General features: G+C 47.3%; 1 protein-coding gene across 1 annotated transcript in view; it reads right to left on the reverse strand.

The window, feature by feature from the left end:
• Xkr7 (XK related 7) overlaps nucleotides 1–15803 on the reverse strand; it is a gene marked incomplete at its 5' end in the record, with an annotated part of 29269 nt that extends 13466 nt beyond the window's left edge. Inside the window, one exon of the mRNA XM_010628499.2 lies at nucleotides 15391–15803. Within this exon, the coding sequence (XP_010626801.1) occupies nucleotides 15391–15803 (413 nt within the window). The remainder of the gene's footprint in view (nucleotides 1–15390) is intronic.
• Between the last annotated feature and the right edge of the window lies 1 nt (nucleotide 15804).

The raw sequence follows: 15804 nt of genomic DNA on the forward strand, positions 1-15804 counted from the left end.
GTGCGAAAAAAAAAAAAAAAAAAAAAAAAAAACAAGCCTGGAGAGGAGGCAAGAAGCCAGCAGTTAGGTGGGTGAGATCTCTCTGCTCAAGGACCCAAAAAGCTGTCCCTTCTGGACCACATGACCTGCTTGAGCAGTTAGCAATCAGAAGATAGAGTGGGATTCATTCCCTTCTCCCCAGGCCCAGTAGCCTCTGTGATCCAGAAACCTCCCAAAATGCCCCAGAGTTTGGGGATCCACCTAATGGTAGAAAGACGGGAGAATGATGGAGGATCCCATGTTCTTGAGAAAGCAGGAAGCTTCTGAGCTCAGCATTTGAATCTTTGGCACTAGGTCAGGTCTCCGGCCTTGCCTCAGGTTCCATTCAGAGAGCCAAATGTGCCTGGGCTGGGCCTCAGCTCCTGGGTCAGTGCTTGGATCTGCTAGTCTGTTGTGTCTGATCGCTGAATGTAGGACTCCATTCCTATATCGTGTCAGTCAGTCATTTGTCTATCAGTCTCACACTGGCACCTTGGGTCAGTCTGCCTGTCTGTCCCTTGACTGTAGGTCCCATTGTCTCTCAAGTGTTATGACCATCTGTTAGTCTGACCCTGAGATCCTGGGCCAGCCTGTATGTCTGTCCCTCTGATGTGAAGACAGCCTGTCTGTCCCATGGACTCTGTCTCTGCTTTTCTTTCTGTCCCGGATCTGGGGTCGGTCTGTCTAGGTCTTCCAGTCCTCTGGAAGCCCTGTCCATCTGCTGGTTGGCTGCTCAGCTTGTGACACTGCGTGAATGCCAGCCCTCCCGCGTCCTCCACTGCCTGCCCCCCCCCTCTGACTCTGGGTCCCTCTCTGTCTGTCTGCGTCTCTCACATCCTCAGCTCCTCCATCTGTCGGGCTGCTCAGCGTTTCCGAGTGCCTGTTCTCACGCCCCCCTCTCCCAGCTCTGGGCCAAACCACAGCAGTTTGCAGAGGCTGCCCTGCTCCACTCTGTCCAGGAACCAGCTTCCCCAGGGGTGGCCACAGATCCCTGCTGGCTGCTCTGTGTGGGCTGGGGAGGCAGCACACCACCCTCAGCTGAGCCCTCATTATTCTGGCATGCAGGAGTTCATAATAATGATAACAGCACTTATTTATTAAGTGCTGAAAGTATGATTGGCCGTGCTGATCCTTTTTGTGACTATCAATGTATCAGTTCCTCTCCACAGAACTTCAGAGTGAGTATTACTGTTAGCTTCGTTTTACCCAGGAGGAAACCGAGACCAGAAAGGGATTAGAACTTATCTTAAAGTCACTCAGTGGGTTAGTGCCGTACCTAGGATTGGAACCTAGCTCTCCATAGTCCCTTGAGCCAGAGAAGGGACTGGGGCAGTCAGCAAGTCTCATGGCCATTCTGTCTCCATGTTATCATGGCTACTTCTCTCGTAGGGAGGGTGGACAGTAGGCCTGTCAAGGAGCACCCCAGTTGGACACGATGGACCTAAGAGCTTCTCTTGGGATTCTGTGGGTTTAGCGAGTACTGCAGAGAGAAGGATGACAGTGATTAAAGAGTTGGGAGACCCAGGTGGCTCTGGGAAGGTCCAGCCCCTCTGTAGGTCTCAGACCTCCCTAAAATGGGCCTAAGTAACTGATTCCTGCCTCTCCTGAGGAGTTTCCATCAGCAACCCCACCTGCCCCGTCCAATTCAGATACAGTAAGGCACAGCTGTCCTGAACCCAAGTACTTTCTTCCCCAGCGTCACCAGCTGGCTTCATGGCACTGCATGCTGGCAGCCTGGCGATCTTGTCTCCATCCTTGCTTCTCAGAGCTTGCCCTTCACAGCAGCCCCAGGGGCTTGTAGGCGCCCAGGCCAGTGTTATGGCTTGTGTCTAGATGTGCCCCACAAAGCCTCTTGGGGTCATAGGTGGTGGGGCTTTTCAGAGATGGCTGGATCTAGGGTGTGTGATGCTGAGATTAAGGATGTAATTCTGGGATTAAGGGTGCAATGCTGGGATTAAAGGTGACTCACTTTGGATATGATGGAATATAAAGGACAGAAAGAGGCTTGCTGCAGACTTTGTTTGCCGCTTGCTGCCCTCTGCCTGCCCTGCCAAGCCATGGACTGTTTTTGCTCTGTGATGTCACTCTGCCATTGCCACCCTGCCTTAGAGCCAATCAACTATGGACTGAAACCTCTGCAAACTGTGAACCAAAATAAACTTTTCATCCCTCAACTTTAAGGGTCAGGTACTTTGTCTCAGCAACAAGAAAAGTAATTAAGACAGCCAGGTTAGGCTGTTCCCACTACTCTTAGATAAAAATCATCACCTTGACCTTGAGGCTCTGTTTGGCTCAGCCTTTGTCCCCCTCAAGGACCTCCTTGATCCCAGACTCTTTCTCATACCTTCCAGCTCCGCTGGGCTTGCTCCTCCTCAATGGACACAACTCAGTCCAGCCTCAAGGCCTCCGTCTGGAAAATTCCACACCATTGCCCACCAAACTTTCACTCTTCTGTCTCTGTCACTGTCATCTGCTCAGAGAAGTGTCCCAGACCCACCACCCTTCCAAATTCTCCTACCCACCCCACCTCTAGTCAATTTCTGTCATGCTACTCTTTTTCCTTAATCTTACATATTGCAACTCAAAATTATCTAGTCTACTTGCTTACATATTTATTTTCCATGAGAACAGGGACCAAGTCTATCTTGTTCTCCGCTATGTCCCAAGTGCCTGGTGCACCCCTATTTACTTCTTGAATCAGTGAATGAATAAAGAGAGTGAATGTACTTTATCAGCTCTGCTTTACAAGCCCCTCAGTAAAGATAGCCAAGCACAGAGAAAAAGAACCCAGACTGTGAGCTGGGGAAATCTGGGCTCAGATCTTGGCCCTGTCACTGCTCATGTGGACTTGGGCAAATTGCTGCCCCTTCTCTGAACCCACTGACCCAATGCCAACCTCACAGGGGAGCTGGAGAATCAGAAGGTGGTGAAATGTATAAAACAGCCAGCCAGGGTGGAGCACTCAGTCACGGAAGGTGTTAAGGGGGTGTTTGAAGAAGAAGGAGGCCTTGTAGTTTCTCTCTAGTTTCCAGTGGGCCTGCAACCTCCCCCTGAGACAATTGTACTTGATGTCCACTGAATCTGTCTCTAGGAGACAGAGGTCATAGAAGACTGCTGAGAGAGTTCACCAGGGAGGTTTTCTTTGGGTGGGTCCATGCCCACACCCAGAAAATAACCACCACTCAGCCAATACTTTCTATGTGTACTGTGCTAAAGTCCTCTGAAGCTCTGAAATTTATGAGGATGATCCCCACTTTCCAGATGAAGAACCTGAATCTCAGAGAAGTGAAAGTTTGACTCTTTCTTTCTTTCTTTCTGTGCTGGGGACTGAACTCAGGACCTCATGTATGCTAAACACATATTCTATTATTGAACTATGGCCCCACCCCCAGCCCCACTTGACACATTTCAGGGATTTTTGAGTATCTATGGTGTGCTAGGAGCAAGGATAGATACAATGGTGAGCAACATAGACCCAACCCATCTGTTAGAAACTCAGTTTAATGGGGGGGGGGCTGAACATTAATTAAATCATCACATTAACACATAGCAAACATGCTCCTCTGGTTCCAGACATGCCCCAGTAAGATTCCCTGCTCCAGCACTGAGGAAGGCAGTACAACTGGAGAAGGGCCTGGTGGTCAAAGAGGTAGTGACTGCTGAGCTATGGTCTGAAGCAAGGTGAAGGTGGGAGGAAAGAGAGCTGCTGGTCAAGCAAGCATGAACAAAGGTCCTGAGGTGAGTGGGAAGGAACAGTACGTGCTCAGAATGGCTGTAATTCAAACAAGGAGGGGGAAAGCCAGACGTGGTGGTGCACACCTATAATCCCAGCACTTGGGAGGCTGAGGCAGGAGGATCACTGTGAGTTCGAGACCAGCCTGGCCTACATAGTGAGTTCCAGATCAGTCTTAACTACATAGTGAGACCCTGTCTCAAAAAAACAAAACAAAACAAAGCAAAGAAGAAGGGGGAAAAGTGTAAGATGCAGTAAGCCTTGGAGGAGGACTTGTTCTTTATCCCAAGAAGGTTGGAGAGCCACAGGGAGGCTTTAAACAGGGAAAGGCAGTTTAAGGGTGCACTTTGGCTCTGGAAAACAGACTGCAAGGGGCAAAAGGTGGAAGACAGGGAAGGATGGTCCAGAGACATTTAGAAGGCATTTAGAGAAGTGATTTGCGAAGGTCAAACAATCAGAAAGTGTCTGGGTTATATCTGACCCCTGCATTTTGCCACAGGGTATGAGAAGCTGAGCCAGGGACCAAGACCAACCTATAGGTTCTCTAGGAAACATCAGTCACCTCACCCACACTGTGGCCCAGGAAGCTCTTGGCCCTGATACCCCTTTCCTCATTGCCTTACTCATGAATTCTGAGCACTCCTGCAAAGAGGTAAAAAATAGGACCTTCCTGGGGTTGGCAGCCAAATGAATCATAAATGTCAGTAAAGAATGTGATTTTACACGTTTGACTCCCATTTCACTTGGTGCTGGGAGCTAGGCGGTCTCCTTCCTCCTTAGCAGCCCCCTACAGAGCCACAACACTTCTTTTTTTTCCCTCCCTGGGATGAGGCCAAACACTTCCCAGCCACTAATTTTAGGCTCTGACTGAAAATCTGAGACCCTCTCCCATCTAACCACTCCCAACAGCTCCCAGCCAGGGTCCCTCTTTTTGCCCAGCAGGGCACCAGGTAGCTGATCTTAAGCAGAGCATTTGGAATCTCATTCGGGCATCTCATGGCCCTCACAGTGAGGGCAGCCAGACCTCCTCTTTTCTCTGGTCTCAGTTTCCCCATCTGTGAAATAGATGTGGACAAAGACTAAAACTCAGGACCTCAAACTAAAAAAGCCCAGGGATTTCTGTTCCACCCTTTTCTCTTTTCCTGTTCTTCCTGTGTGGAGCTGGGATGTTTTGAACGAGGGTCTAGTATTCCAGGGGCATCTGAAGGCACCAGAAATTAAGGCATGCAGACAGCATTACTTGTTTCTGATCTGTGATTCCAGACGGTATAGTTAGGATGTCAAATACCAGTGCTCAGAGGGGCTAAGGTGATTTCATCTGGGACTCTGGGGGTTATGGAGAGGATCCTGTCTAAAGAAGCAGGCAGTCAGCTCCAGAAATTGCTGCCCTAGGAGAACATGGAGTTGCATTGTCTGGAGTGTATTTCTTTTCTTTCAACCTTTTAAAGAATAGTTGGAAATTAGGATATTTATGCAAAAAAGAAAGTCTCAATTTAGAAATGTTGACAGTTAATTAAAGAAATACCATATGGATTTTAAAGAAATTATTATTTCTTTTTATAGGTGTGATAGCACTATTACACATTTTAGATGTTTTTTAAAAGTTTTTCTTTTTGGAGATACGCTGAAATATTTAGGGAGGTGATGACATGATGTCTGAGATTTGCTTCAAAATCATATGGAAGGGAAGAAAATGGGATAGGGTCTAGACCTATGTTCTCCAACACCTTTACTTGCAACATTAGCCATATATGGTTATTTAAACTTAAATTAATTAAAATTGTATACGATTAAAAATTCAGTTCCTCAGTCACATCAGCCTCATTCCAAGTGCTTAATACCCATATGTGGCTAGCGGCTACTGTGCTGCGTAGCACAGACACAGAACTTTCCATCTGCAGAGTTCTATTGCATGGTGTTGCCCTGCATAAAACAATCTTGTCAGAAGTCAGTAATTGTGAGTGGGGTGATGGTATGTGAGGGATCATTAATTTAGCCTCTCTACTTTTGTATATGTTTAAAATTTGCTATAACAAAAAGTTTCACTAGAGCCTGAGGATTTAGCTCAGTGGTTCTGCTGTCTGCCTTGCAAGTGCAAGGACCCGAGTTCAATCCCCGGTACCAAAAAAAAAAAAAAAAAAAGTTTCACTAAAGAGTAAAAGAAAAAAATACTGCATGGGCCAAAGACACCCATCCACAGGCTGGATTTGCCCAAGTGCCATGGATTGGCAAACGGTGGTCCAGCAATTCAGTATCATGGAACTGAGCATCACAAAACCCCAAGTTATAGCCACAGAATCTTAAAGCCATAGGGGCTTTAGGGATTATCTAGTCCGTCCTCCAAACTGAAGTCAAAGACCCTGCTACACTGTCCTTGCTAAAGCACGGCATGCCTCTGCTACTGTGGAGTTTATGCCCTGGGGAGCAGCCCACCCTGTGTCTTGGGGGCCTGACTGATAGGGTATTCTTGCCTTTATTCAATAAACACTGCCTCCTTTTAATCTGAGGTCATCATCGGTGCCCAGTCTGTTGAGGGAGCCATACCACATGCAGCGTCTCCTTCCTGGATGGGGCTCAAGAGGTGACAGTTACTGAGAGTGAGGATCCTTAGTCCCCCTCTCAGTCCTCTCTCTTGTTACTAAGCATGCAGGATGGCTGCTGCTTGTGCAAAAATAATGACAAGAATAAACATTTTCTGAGCATGTACTATGTGACAAGCCCTGTGTGTTTAAGTTACTGAAGGCATCTACAAAAGCACTTTTTTTTTTTAATATGCTGGGGATAAAACTCAGGACCTTGCGCTTGTGAGGCAGGCGGTGGAAACACTGAGCTAAATCCCCAGAGAACCTTAAGAGGTGGAGACTATCACTGTTTCCCCTTTACAGAAGAGACTGGAGTTCAGGTCAGCAAGGAAACTTGCCCAAGGTTACAAGTCCAGGAAGTCATGCTGCCTTGATCTGCCCCCAGGCCGAGCTCTCAGCCACTCTGCATTCTTGCCCAAGTCCTGGGAAAACTCAGTCAGAATTATCAAGCCCCCAACTGGACTTTACAGATGGAGTAGCTGAACCCCTGGTAGTGATGTGACTCACCCAAGATGCTCATCCCAAAGGTTCTAGTTGGTTCATATCAACACCTACGAAGGACCTACTGCACACAGGGATTTTACTTCCTCCATCTCCCATCAGCAAACCTGTATCAGCCTGGAACCCACCCTAGGGTTGCACTATCCTTGTCCTTAGCCATAGCTTGCTGATAGTTCAGAAGGCCTAACAGTGTTGGGGTTTTTTGTTGTTGTTGTTGTTGTTTGTTTGTTTTTAAAGACAAGGTCTCATTATTGAGTTCAGGCTGGGCTTGAACTCACTATATAGCCCAGGCTGGCTTTGAACTCATGGCAATCCTCCTACCCCAGCCTCCCAAGTGCTAGGATTGTAGACATGCACCACCACGCCTGGCCCTAACAGACCTCAGTGTTGTGCCCACAACTGCAGAAGGCTCCCACACTGCCTGAGTGTCTGCTGATCAGCCACAGACCCAGTGCTGCTTCAGCAGCCCTTGTGTTTGAAGAAGAACCTGCTACAGACCTCACCAGAGCTCTGGGTGCAAGGCCACAATGGTAGGTAGGGCCTGTTTCTGGCCAGTCACCAGAGGAGGCTGAGACAAAAGGGACAGGCTTTGACTCCTCAGGGCTTTTGATCTGGTGAGAAAGCCTTCCAGGGGGGCAGCCTATCTCAGAGAAGGAACAGGGCTTCGGTGTTTTTGCTTCTGCTTCTCCAAACAGTAAGTACATGGTTTACTATTTTGCAGAAATAAATTTAAGTAGCAAAAGGTAAGCTCATACTGTGGCTTAGGAGCCTGCTTTGTGGCTTCAGACCCTGGCTATGCTACCTACTAACTGGGAGGCCATTACTCTCTCTGCCTCAGTTTCCACATCTATAAAACAGATCAATAATGTCTAACACTACGTGCTGAGTGTTGTGCAAAACTATCCTATGTATGAATTTAATAAGCTTGCACACTGGCAATTCACAGGGACCATTTTTCCCTATTTCACGGATGTGGAAGCCAAGGCCCAGAGAGGTCATTTGACTTGCTCAAGACCACATAATTAATTAGTGGAAAACCCCAAGTTTTGTCTCCACAGTCCTTATTTTTCATCACCACATTCCCTACATAGCAGGATTGCCATGAAGAGCAATCATCTAATCTAAATCTTAATAAATGACAACCATAATTTTTAGTAATATCTGATTTTTAAAATCCAGGTGGGTATGTATTTCTCAATTAATTAAAAAGCACAAGCAAAACCTTCAAGAAATTTAAGAAATACTTGATTAGAAGTAGATATCTCCCTTAACCTCACTCCTGAACCCCCAAGAGATAGAGTTGAAGGAAGTCTTTCTTTTTCATATTGTCCAAGGTTTCAACAAGAGTGTATATAGCTCTTCCATAAACAAACAAGTAAACAAAAACTGCCATGAAATTTCCATTTTAGATTTTAAAGACAAGCACATTTGCCTGGTGGAGCAGGTAGGAGGTGGGGTCTGTGGGGCAGTAGCTATTTGGGTTTGTTTGTTCAGGGGAAGTTTCTCAGAAGAGGTGACAATCAGCTCAGCTTTGAAGGAAAGATGCAGAATTTCACGGGGAGGAGAGTGGGAAAGGATATTGATGGAGGAGGCAGCCCACAGCCTGGAGAAGTGTGTACTATAATTTGGGGGAGGAGGAGCAGCAGATCAGTCTGGGGCTAGAGCAGTCACGAGATGAAAGGGCAGAGGCCAAGGGCCTCGATGCTGCGCTAAAGCACTGGACTGGCCCTAGGGTACAGAGAAGCAGGGTTGCCCTGGGGCTTCAAAGGGCAGGGGCCGGATCAGATCCCAGCTGCAGAATCCCTGGCTGCAGGCGGACTCGGGGAGCAGGCAAGATGATAACTGGAGGCCCACATGATTTCCCACAGGAGGAAGAATTAGAATGCTCTAACAAAGGCAGGGTAGTGAATGGTGGGGCCAGAGTGGATCCCAAACAGCCTCCCTCCTCTCCCCAGGGACTTGGCTCCAGCTGCTGGGGTTCAAAGCCATTTCCTGGCAGCCCTCCCTCCTCCCAATCCCCAGAGCTTCTCCCGTGTGGTCTTTATAGATCAAATGGGGGACACGGGAACCAACTGCCGCCACTGTGTCTGTTAGGAGCAGCTCTAATGGCCCGTTGCAGCTGTGGGCAGAAGGAGAGCCGGTGGGGGCACAGGATGTCCTAGAGAGGGGTCTCCAAGGAGGTGCGTGTTGAGGGTTGGTGTCCTGCAGCAGCCCTGTGAAGCAGCGCATAGAGCAGCTTGGCAGAGGGTCACTGCCAGAAATTCAAGAGGTTGTAAACATGTTTCAGCCATGGCAATGATTACTGAGAGCAAAATCTTAGATATAGAACCAACATCAAAAGAAAGTAAGAAATGAGAGCCCTGTGACACACAGTTTGAAAAGCACTGTGGAACCCAACTCCTGACTCATTTCATTTATACAAGCAGCAATGGCTAATCACAATTGTTGAGTACTTCTGTGTTCCAGGCACTGTGCTAAACATACAGTATTTAATTGGCCATAGGCCCCAGCCACATGAGACTGGAGCTATTCTCAGAATATCTGTTCCACAGATGAGGAAGTCAAGGCACAGACAAGTTATGCCACTTGCCCAAAGTCACAGGAAGTGGCAGATGCAGGATATGGCTGACTTCCAGACAGAGAGTTCTGAACATTTACTATCAGGCCTCAGTAGGGAAGTTGAAGACCAAAGAAGGATCTTGTTGCTTCATCCTGAAGCAGGCCCCTGTTCTGGTAGCTACTACTCTGGTCCAGTCCTTCCTGCTCTCACTTGGCCTTTCATAGCAACCTTCCGGAAGGGCTCCAGGATATTCTCCACTCAGCAGCCAGAGTGGCCATTGTAAAACCAAAATCAATATGCGTTCCTTCTCCAGTCACCCCCGCACCCCCATTCAAGGCCCATGAGGCCCTGCATGAAGGGGACTGCCAGTCTGCCCCCATCATACCCTACTCTCTCCTTGCTCTGCCTCTGCCATTTGGGTTTCACCTTGCTCCTCTGTTTCCCTTGGCCTGCAACACCTTTCCCAAGACATCCACATCATCCCACTTACCTGATTCAGTCCTCTCTGCCTGTGGGCCACCTCCTCAGAGAGGCTTGCCCTGACCATTTGATCTCAAAGGACCACACCTTCGTCCCCAGAGCTCCCTTTGGAGTTTATATTATATACCGTATTACATTTCCTTTACTGGTCTCCCCCATTAGACTTGAGCTTCAAGAGGCAAAGGCTTTGCCTTGTTCATCACTCTATTCTCAGCACTTAGAACAGTACCTGGTGTCTAGCAGGTGCTCCATAAATATTTGCTGAATGAATGACGGTAGAATAAATGAATGACTTCCATGTCACTCTGGCTTCAGAGGCTTCCTACCCTCTCATGGCCACATGTTCAGTGAACAAATCTTTACTCCACAGGAACAAAGCTCAGGCTGATGGCACTAATCATCACCAATAGTTTTTGAACACTCAGTGACAGAATCAGTCCTTTGCTAAATCCTTGGCATACATGATCTCATTAAACCCCAAACAATCCAAGAGTTGAGTAGATTCCATTATGGTCCCTATTTTGAAAATGCGATGAGAGATTACGTGATTTGTCAGGTCATATATAGGAAGTGGTAGAGCCAAGATTTGAACTGAGAACATTTGAATTCAGAATCTATGCTCTTAGTCATAATGCCAAGAATGTAGCTTCCCAGAGGGGAGACCCAGAGCCAAACTTCCACAACTCATGGGTCTCTGACTCATTTCAGAACCTCTTCAGTATAGGGTTTGTGAGCAGGCAGAAGGAGCAGTGCTGTGGCCCAGACATGGAGAGAGTATTGGAGGAAGACCCCAAAGCCTGATTGCCTCCCTCTACTCCCTTTCCAGTTGGAGATGCCCAGATCCTGACAACCTGGAAAGAATGCCATGCCAGACCTCTCATACTAATTGGCTTAACAAACCATACTTATCTGGGCAAAGCTGGGCCCATGAGTTCAAGATTAGGGAAAGCAGGATTCATGGTTTACCACTCCACCGCCCACAGGGTCAGAGGAGACAGGGTTAGGACTGTAATTGGCTTAACAGCCTTTAGTGGCTTAACAGCTCAGAGGGTTGGCAGAGGGAGGGAGGGATGATGACACAGGCTGGTGACCAGCCCACAGCCAGATTTGTGCCCTACCAAATGATCTGTTTGCTCTATCTCAGGGACTCAATCTGTCACTTCATGGAGACATTGTTCTGGGATTCCCTAATACAGCTGGTGATGCCAGCGGCAGAATTGGGCTTGGGAATTAGACAAAGCTGGGTAGATTTCACTTCTCCCTGGCTTACTCATGGGTGAACTTGGATAAATTACTTGACTTCTCTGAGCATCACTTCTTTATCTGATACATGGGTGTATCAGTAGCCAGAAGAGGGAACATAAGATGAGATTGCATGCCTGGAACACCTCACATGGGGCCTGCTGGGACACGGTAGGTGTGCAGTGTTTGTGAATTTCCCCATTTTATATTTAAAGTAATAACGCCATTTTTTTTCTTTAGTATTGGAGATTGAACCCAGTGCAAGCCCAGACTTTTTCTTTTCCTTTTTTTAAAAAAATTTTTTGAGAAAGGGTCTTGCTGTCTACGGCCCTGGATGCGCCTGATCTCATCTGATCTTGGAAGTTAAGCAGGGTCGGGCCGGGTTAGCCCTTGGATGGGAGAAGGGGTCTTGCTTAATTGTCCAGTCAGGACTTGAACTCACAATTCTCCTGCCTTAGCCTGTTGAATAGCTGAGATTATAGGTATATGCCACCATGCCTGGCTTAATAATAACGTCTTCTGTGTAAAAGGGCCTTATCAATTATGAAGAAGTTGCTGGAGGTTATAAAGAATGCCCACAAATGCATTTCTTTTTGTTGATACTATTTTTAAAACTCTTAATTAGTAGTTGAAAATTGGTAGAGTTCATACAAAAATCCCAGTTTCCCATTTCTCTTGAGAAATCAAGACCTGACAATGTTGGGGTCCCAATTTCTTGTGGTACTGATAGTGTAGCCGTGTAGCAGTTCCTCTTGTCAGAACGCTTCTCCCCACAATGTCCTGTCTGACACTCCATGTACTCTATGCCTGTGTTATCCACCCGATTCCTCAAAGCATTTGACTTTTGATTTGGCATTGCACAAGCCAAAATTGAAAAATATCTTCATGTGGGATTAGGAGGTGAATAACTCACCAGTCTCTAATATTTGACCCTGCAGGGGTCCTATACACACCTCTTCATTTCCCTGGCTTCACTACTCAGAACGTATGCAAAAACTTCTTAGTATGGGAAGCGAACATGTATGCCAACATTGTTTAATTTCCAGGAATGACCATCCCAGGGGCTTCCATATACCTTTTCTGGATTTCCCCCCATTTAGTAAGACCTTCAGTCATTTTAGAATCTAAAGCTCATGAGGAAAATGCCCGGAGACCTAAATTCTGATAATATATCCAGCATCAGAATTCCAGATTAGTTAGTGTGACTTAATGTGGATTTTTCACTTCCAGCAACCATTCCCATGAAATCTCCTTGAATTGATGGCAGAATGTGAATTCAGAGAGAAGAGTCAGCTGTTGGTAATCCCTTTCCAGCTCTCTGCAGACCCTAGCCTCACTTCTCTTTAAGTGATCTCTATTCTGTTCAGCCAGTGAAGAACACAGCAGGTCACTAACTCAATTAAGAACCTCTCTGGGGTGCAGGGCTTGTTAGGAGACAGGGGGAGCAGTGCTGCAGTCTAGACGTGGAGGGGATATTTGAGGGAGATCTCAAAATCTAATTAAACCACCTTAACCTGATCCAAGCAGCTGTTGGGTTCCTAGCAGCATGCTAGGACATCATGAGGCACCAGAAAGGTATATTCCACCCTTTAAAGTCATCAAATCTAATCTTCTCACTCCACATACAGGGAAACTGAGGCTCAGAGATGTGGAAACCCGAACCCAAGGTCATTTACAAACCAAGATAAAGATGCAAGACTCCCAAAAGTACCCGTGCAACCCAGCACTTTCTCCACAATATACAGTTTCCTTATCCTTACCCACATGGTGTAACTCCCTCCCCCTCTTTTTATTCTTATCTCAATGCAACAGAAGCTTGACTTTCTATCATCCTGGGATCTTGGAATTTCAGACTCATAATTCTTCAAGCTTGGGGGACACTACAGTGGTAGAACCACAAGATGGATAAATTGAACTCAGATTTTGAAGACAGAGAATCTTGAATCCCCGATATTCCAGTCCCTTGCTGTGTGACCTTGGGCAAGGATGCCCTCTCTTAGCCTCCATCCCCTCATCTTTCAAGTAAAAATTATAACACTAACCACATGATAGGCTCATTAGGAGGGGTGCAGGAGGTGTAACAGGTAAAAAGGCAACCAATAGGCTTGGTACAAAATGAGTCCTTAATAAAACAATTGTTATATAACTGTAAATTAGGGCTCTCATGACTAATTAAATGCCCAAGAGAATGGCCCAGGTGGAATGAAAGGGAAGAATAGACAAACTACTGCACACATACCCTGTCTAGGTTGTTCCCTGTCTGAGACTTCTAGAGCTAAATTTCCCCCCAAAAGAATGTAGGACTCTGAGTATTAAAAATACTATACAGTGCAGGGGATTTAGCTCAGTGGCACTGCACCTGCCTGGCAAGTGCATGGTCCTAAGTTCGATTCCTAGTACAAAAACAAAACAAAACCACCACCACAACAACAACAAAAAACTATAATTTACACAAAACTTCCATGGGCCAGATTCCACTCGTGGCCATTAGATTGTCATTCCTGCAAAATCATCTCATCCCAAGCTTCTCACTTAACAAGTGAGGAATGGTAGAAATTGTGGAAATCACTCTTTTATCTGAGAAACCATGGAACTCAGTGGACCCTTAGCAATTTCCAGCCACTCTCTTTCATAGCTCTTGCCTGTGGTCATTTTTTTTTTTGGCTCTACTTGAGGGAAACTCAGTCTGTGTCCAAGAAAGAAGAGATCTATTAACTATTAGCTTCTTATAAGTGGATTCTGAATGGGGAGGAGGGCAGCCAGTGAGTCATAGGGCAGCTGGCCCACTTTAGACTGGAGGGAAAGGGGGATAAAGCTTTGGCTACCAAGAATAGGAAGTTACCATTTCTGAACTAAAAATAACTTTCACCATCTGTCCACTCAGGCACAGAATGATAAATGCAGATTAGTTCCTGGATGTAGACAAGAATTTTTTATGTGTCAAGCTAATAAAAATACTACTACCTTGTGTTGATAGTGCTACACTCCTTTTGTCCCCCCAGGGCAGCTAAGTGGAAATACAGATCTTCTTGGCAGACAAAAATGGGGAAACCAAGGCGAAAAGAGACTCAACAACACAGCATGTGTGACACAGCAAGTGAGCAGTTGGGACAAATCCTGGGTGTCCTTCTTTCAACCCTCAGCCCAGAACTAGATCTTCTGAGTTAGGCAGACTGCATTAACAAGTAGCAGAATAAATATAACAACAGCAGTGATCACCCTTTATATCTGTAGAGAGAATTTTCCCATGCTTCCACATCTGTTATAACCATCATAATCCATCACATTCCCAAAATATATTCCAGTCTGCAGGGTCCTTGCACAGACCTTCTCTTTCCTGACCACTCCAACAGGTAAGAAAAATGTAATGGTAAGCCAATGAAAAGAGCAGAGATTCTCCCTCATTTTATAGCTGAATAAGCGGATGTGGAGGGAGAAGGAGGTTTGCCTACGATCATACAGTAAATGAATGCATTTTGTCACTGCACAGTAGAGCTCAAAGTACTAGAGCAATTCAGATCCAAGAGGAGCCCTAGGTTTAGAGTTCCCCCTCTCTCCAATTAATTCAGCACAGCACGCAACCTCAGTTCTGGCAAAGGAAGAAACCTGAAAGTGAGCAGCTTGAACAAAGCCTCAGCTTTGCTGTACCATCCTAGGATCAAAGGGCACCTAGTGGTCATCAGATTCAAGACGCCAAGTCCCCTTGGCCCTTTTGGAGGAAGAGGGCACTGAGAGAAGCTAGAAACCTTCCCAGCTGGATCCAGCATACCCTTTCTCAAAAAATTGAAGAAGTTTAGATGGGATAGTCACTTAGCTGCCTCAAATTCTGTCTCTCCTGGGAGGTTGGGGATAGACTGCAATTCAAAATTGAGCTTCAAGAGCAAGGAAGGACTTCTGAGCTCTTTCCTAAGTTCAGGCTCGGGACACAGAAAGAGAGGGAGGGTTAGGGCTGGAAGAAGTCCCGTGGCCCTATTCCAAGCCTCACATTTATCCTCACAAGCCCTGGGTCCTCCTCGCTCACACACCCTGAGGAGAATATCTTCCTCTCACTTATGGGCCCATCCCCTCCTTGTGGATTGGGAAGGATGGCGGGGGGCGGGTAGAGGTCAGAAGGACCCGACTAAAAGGAAATTAAAGATACAATGGGGTGGGGTGGGGCGGAGTTCAGGGCAGGAAGGGTTTCTTGGAAAGGTCAGAGCCGGGCTGGGGTGGCAGGCAGCTCCTTGTCACCCCCACTCCTCGGATTCCGCTCCCTTCACCTGCTTTTCTCCTACCTCCAGACCTGGCCGAGCTGCAGGAGGTGGACGAAGGTCTGCAGTAGCCAGACGCAGAGGCGACAGCAGCGGCGACGGTAGGAGCTGGCGGAGGAGGGCCGGGGACCCAGCTCAGGACCTCCTTCGTCGGTTTGGAAGGCGGTGCTGTCCTTGGTGCTGATGGCGGGCCCGCCGGTGCCGCTGTCCTTGGTGCTGACAGAGGGTCCTGGGGTCCCCACGGGCTCGGAGTAGTCGTAAACGAACCAGCGGAAGCTGAGCAGCTGCACGACCAGAGAGGGCAGGAGCACGAAGAGCAACGTGAGGCCGAAGACGGTGGGCTGACCCTGCAGGTAGTAGGAGGCCGCCAGCCACAGGTCCGTGGCGCCGTCGGAGAAGAACACGAGCAGCGCGCACAGCACCCAGCAGCAGTCCCGC

The sequence above is a fragment of the Fukomys damarensis genome, unplaced genomic scaffold (genome assembly GCF_012274545.1).
Source record: "Fukomys damarensis isolate Sample0158 unplaced genomic scaffold, DMR_v1.0_HiC HiC_scaffold_22, whole genome shotgun sequence".
NCBI lineage: Eukaryota > Metazoa > Chordata > Mammalia > Rodentia > Bathyergidae > Fukomys > Fukomys damarensis.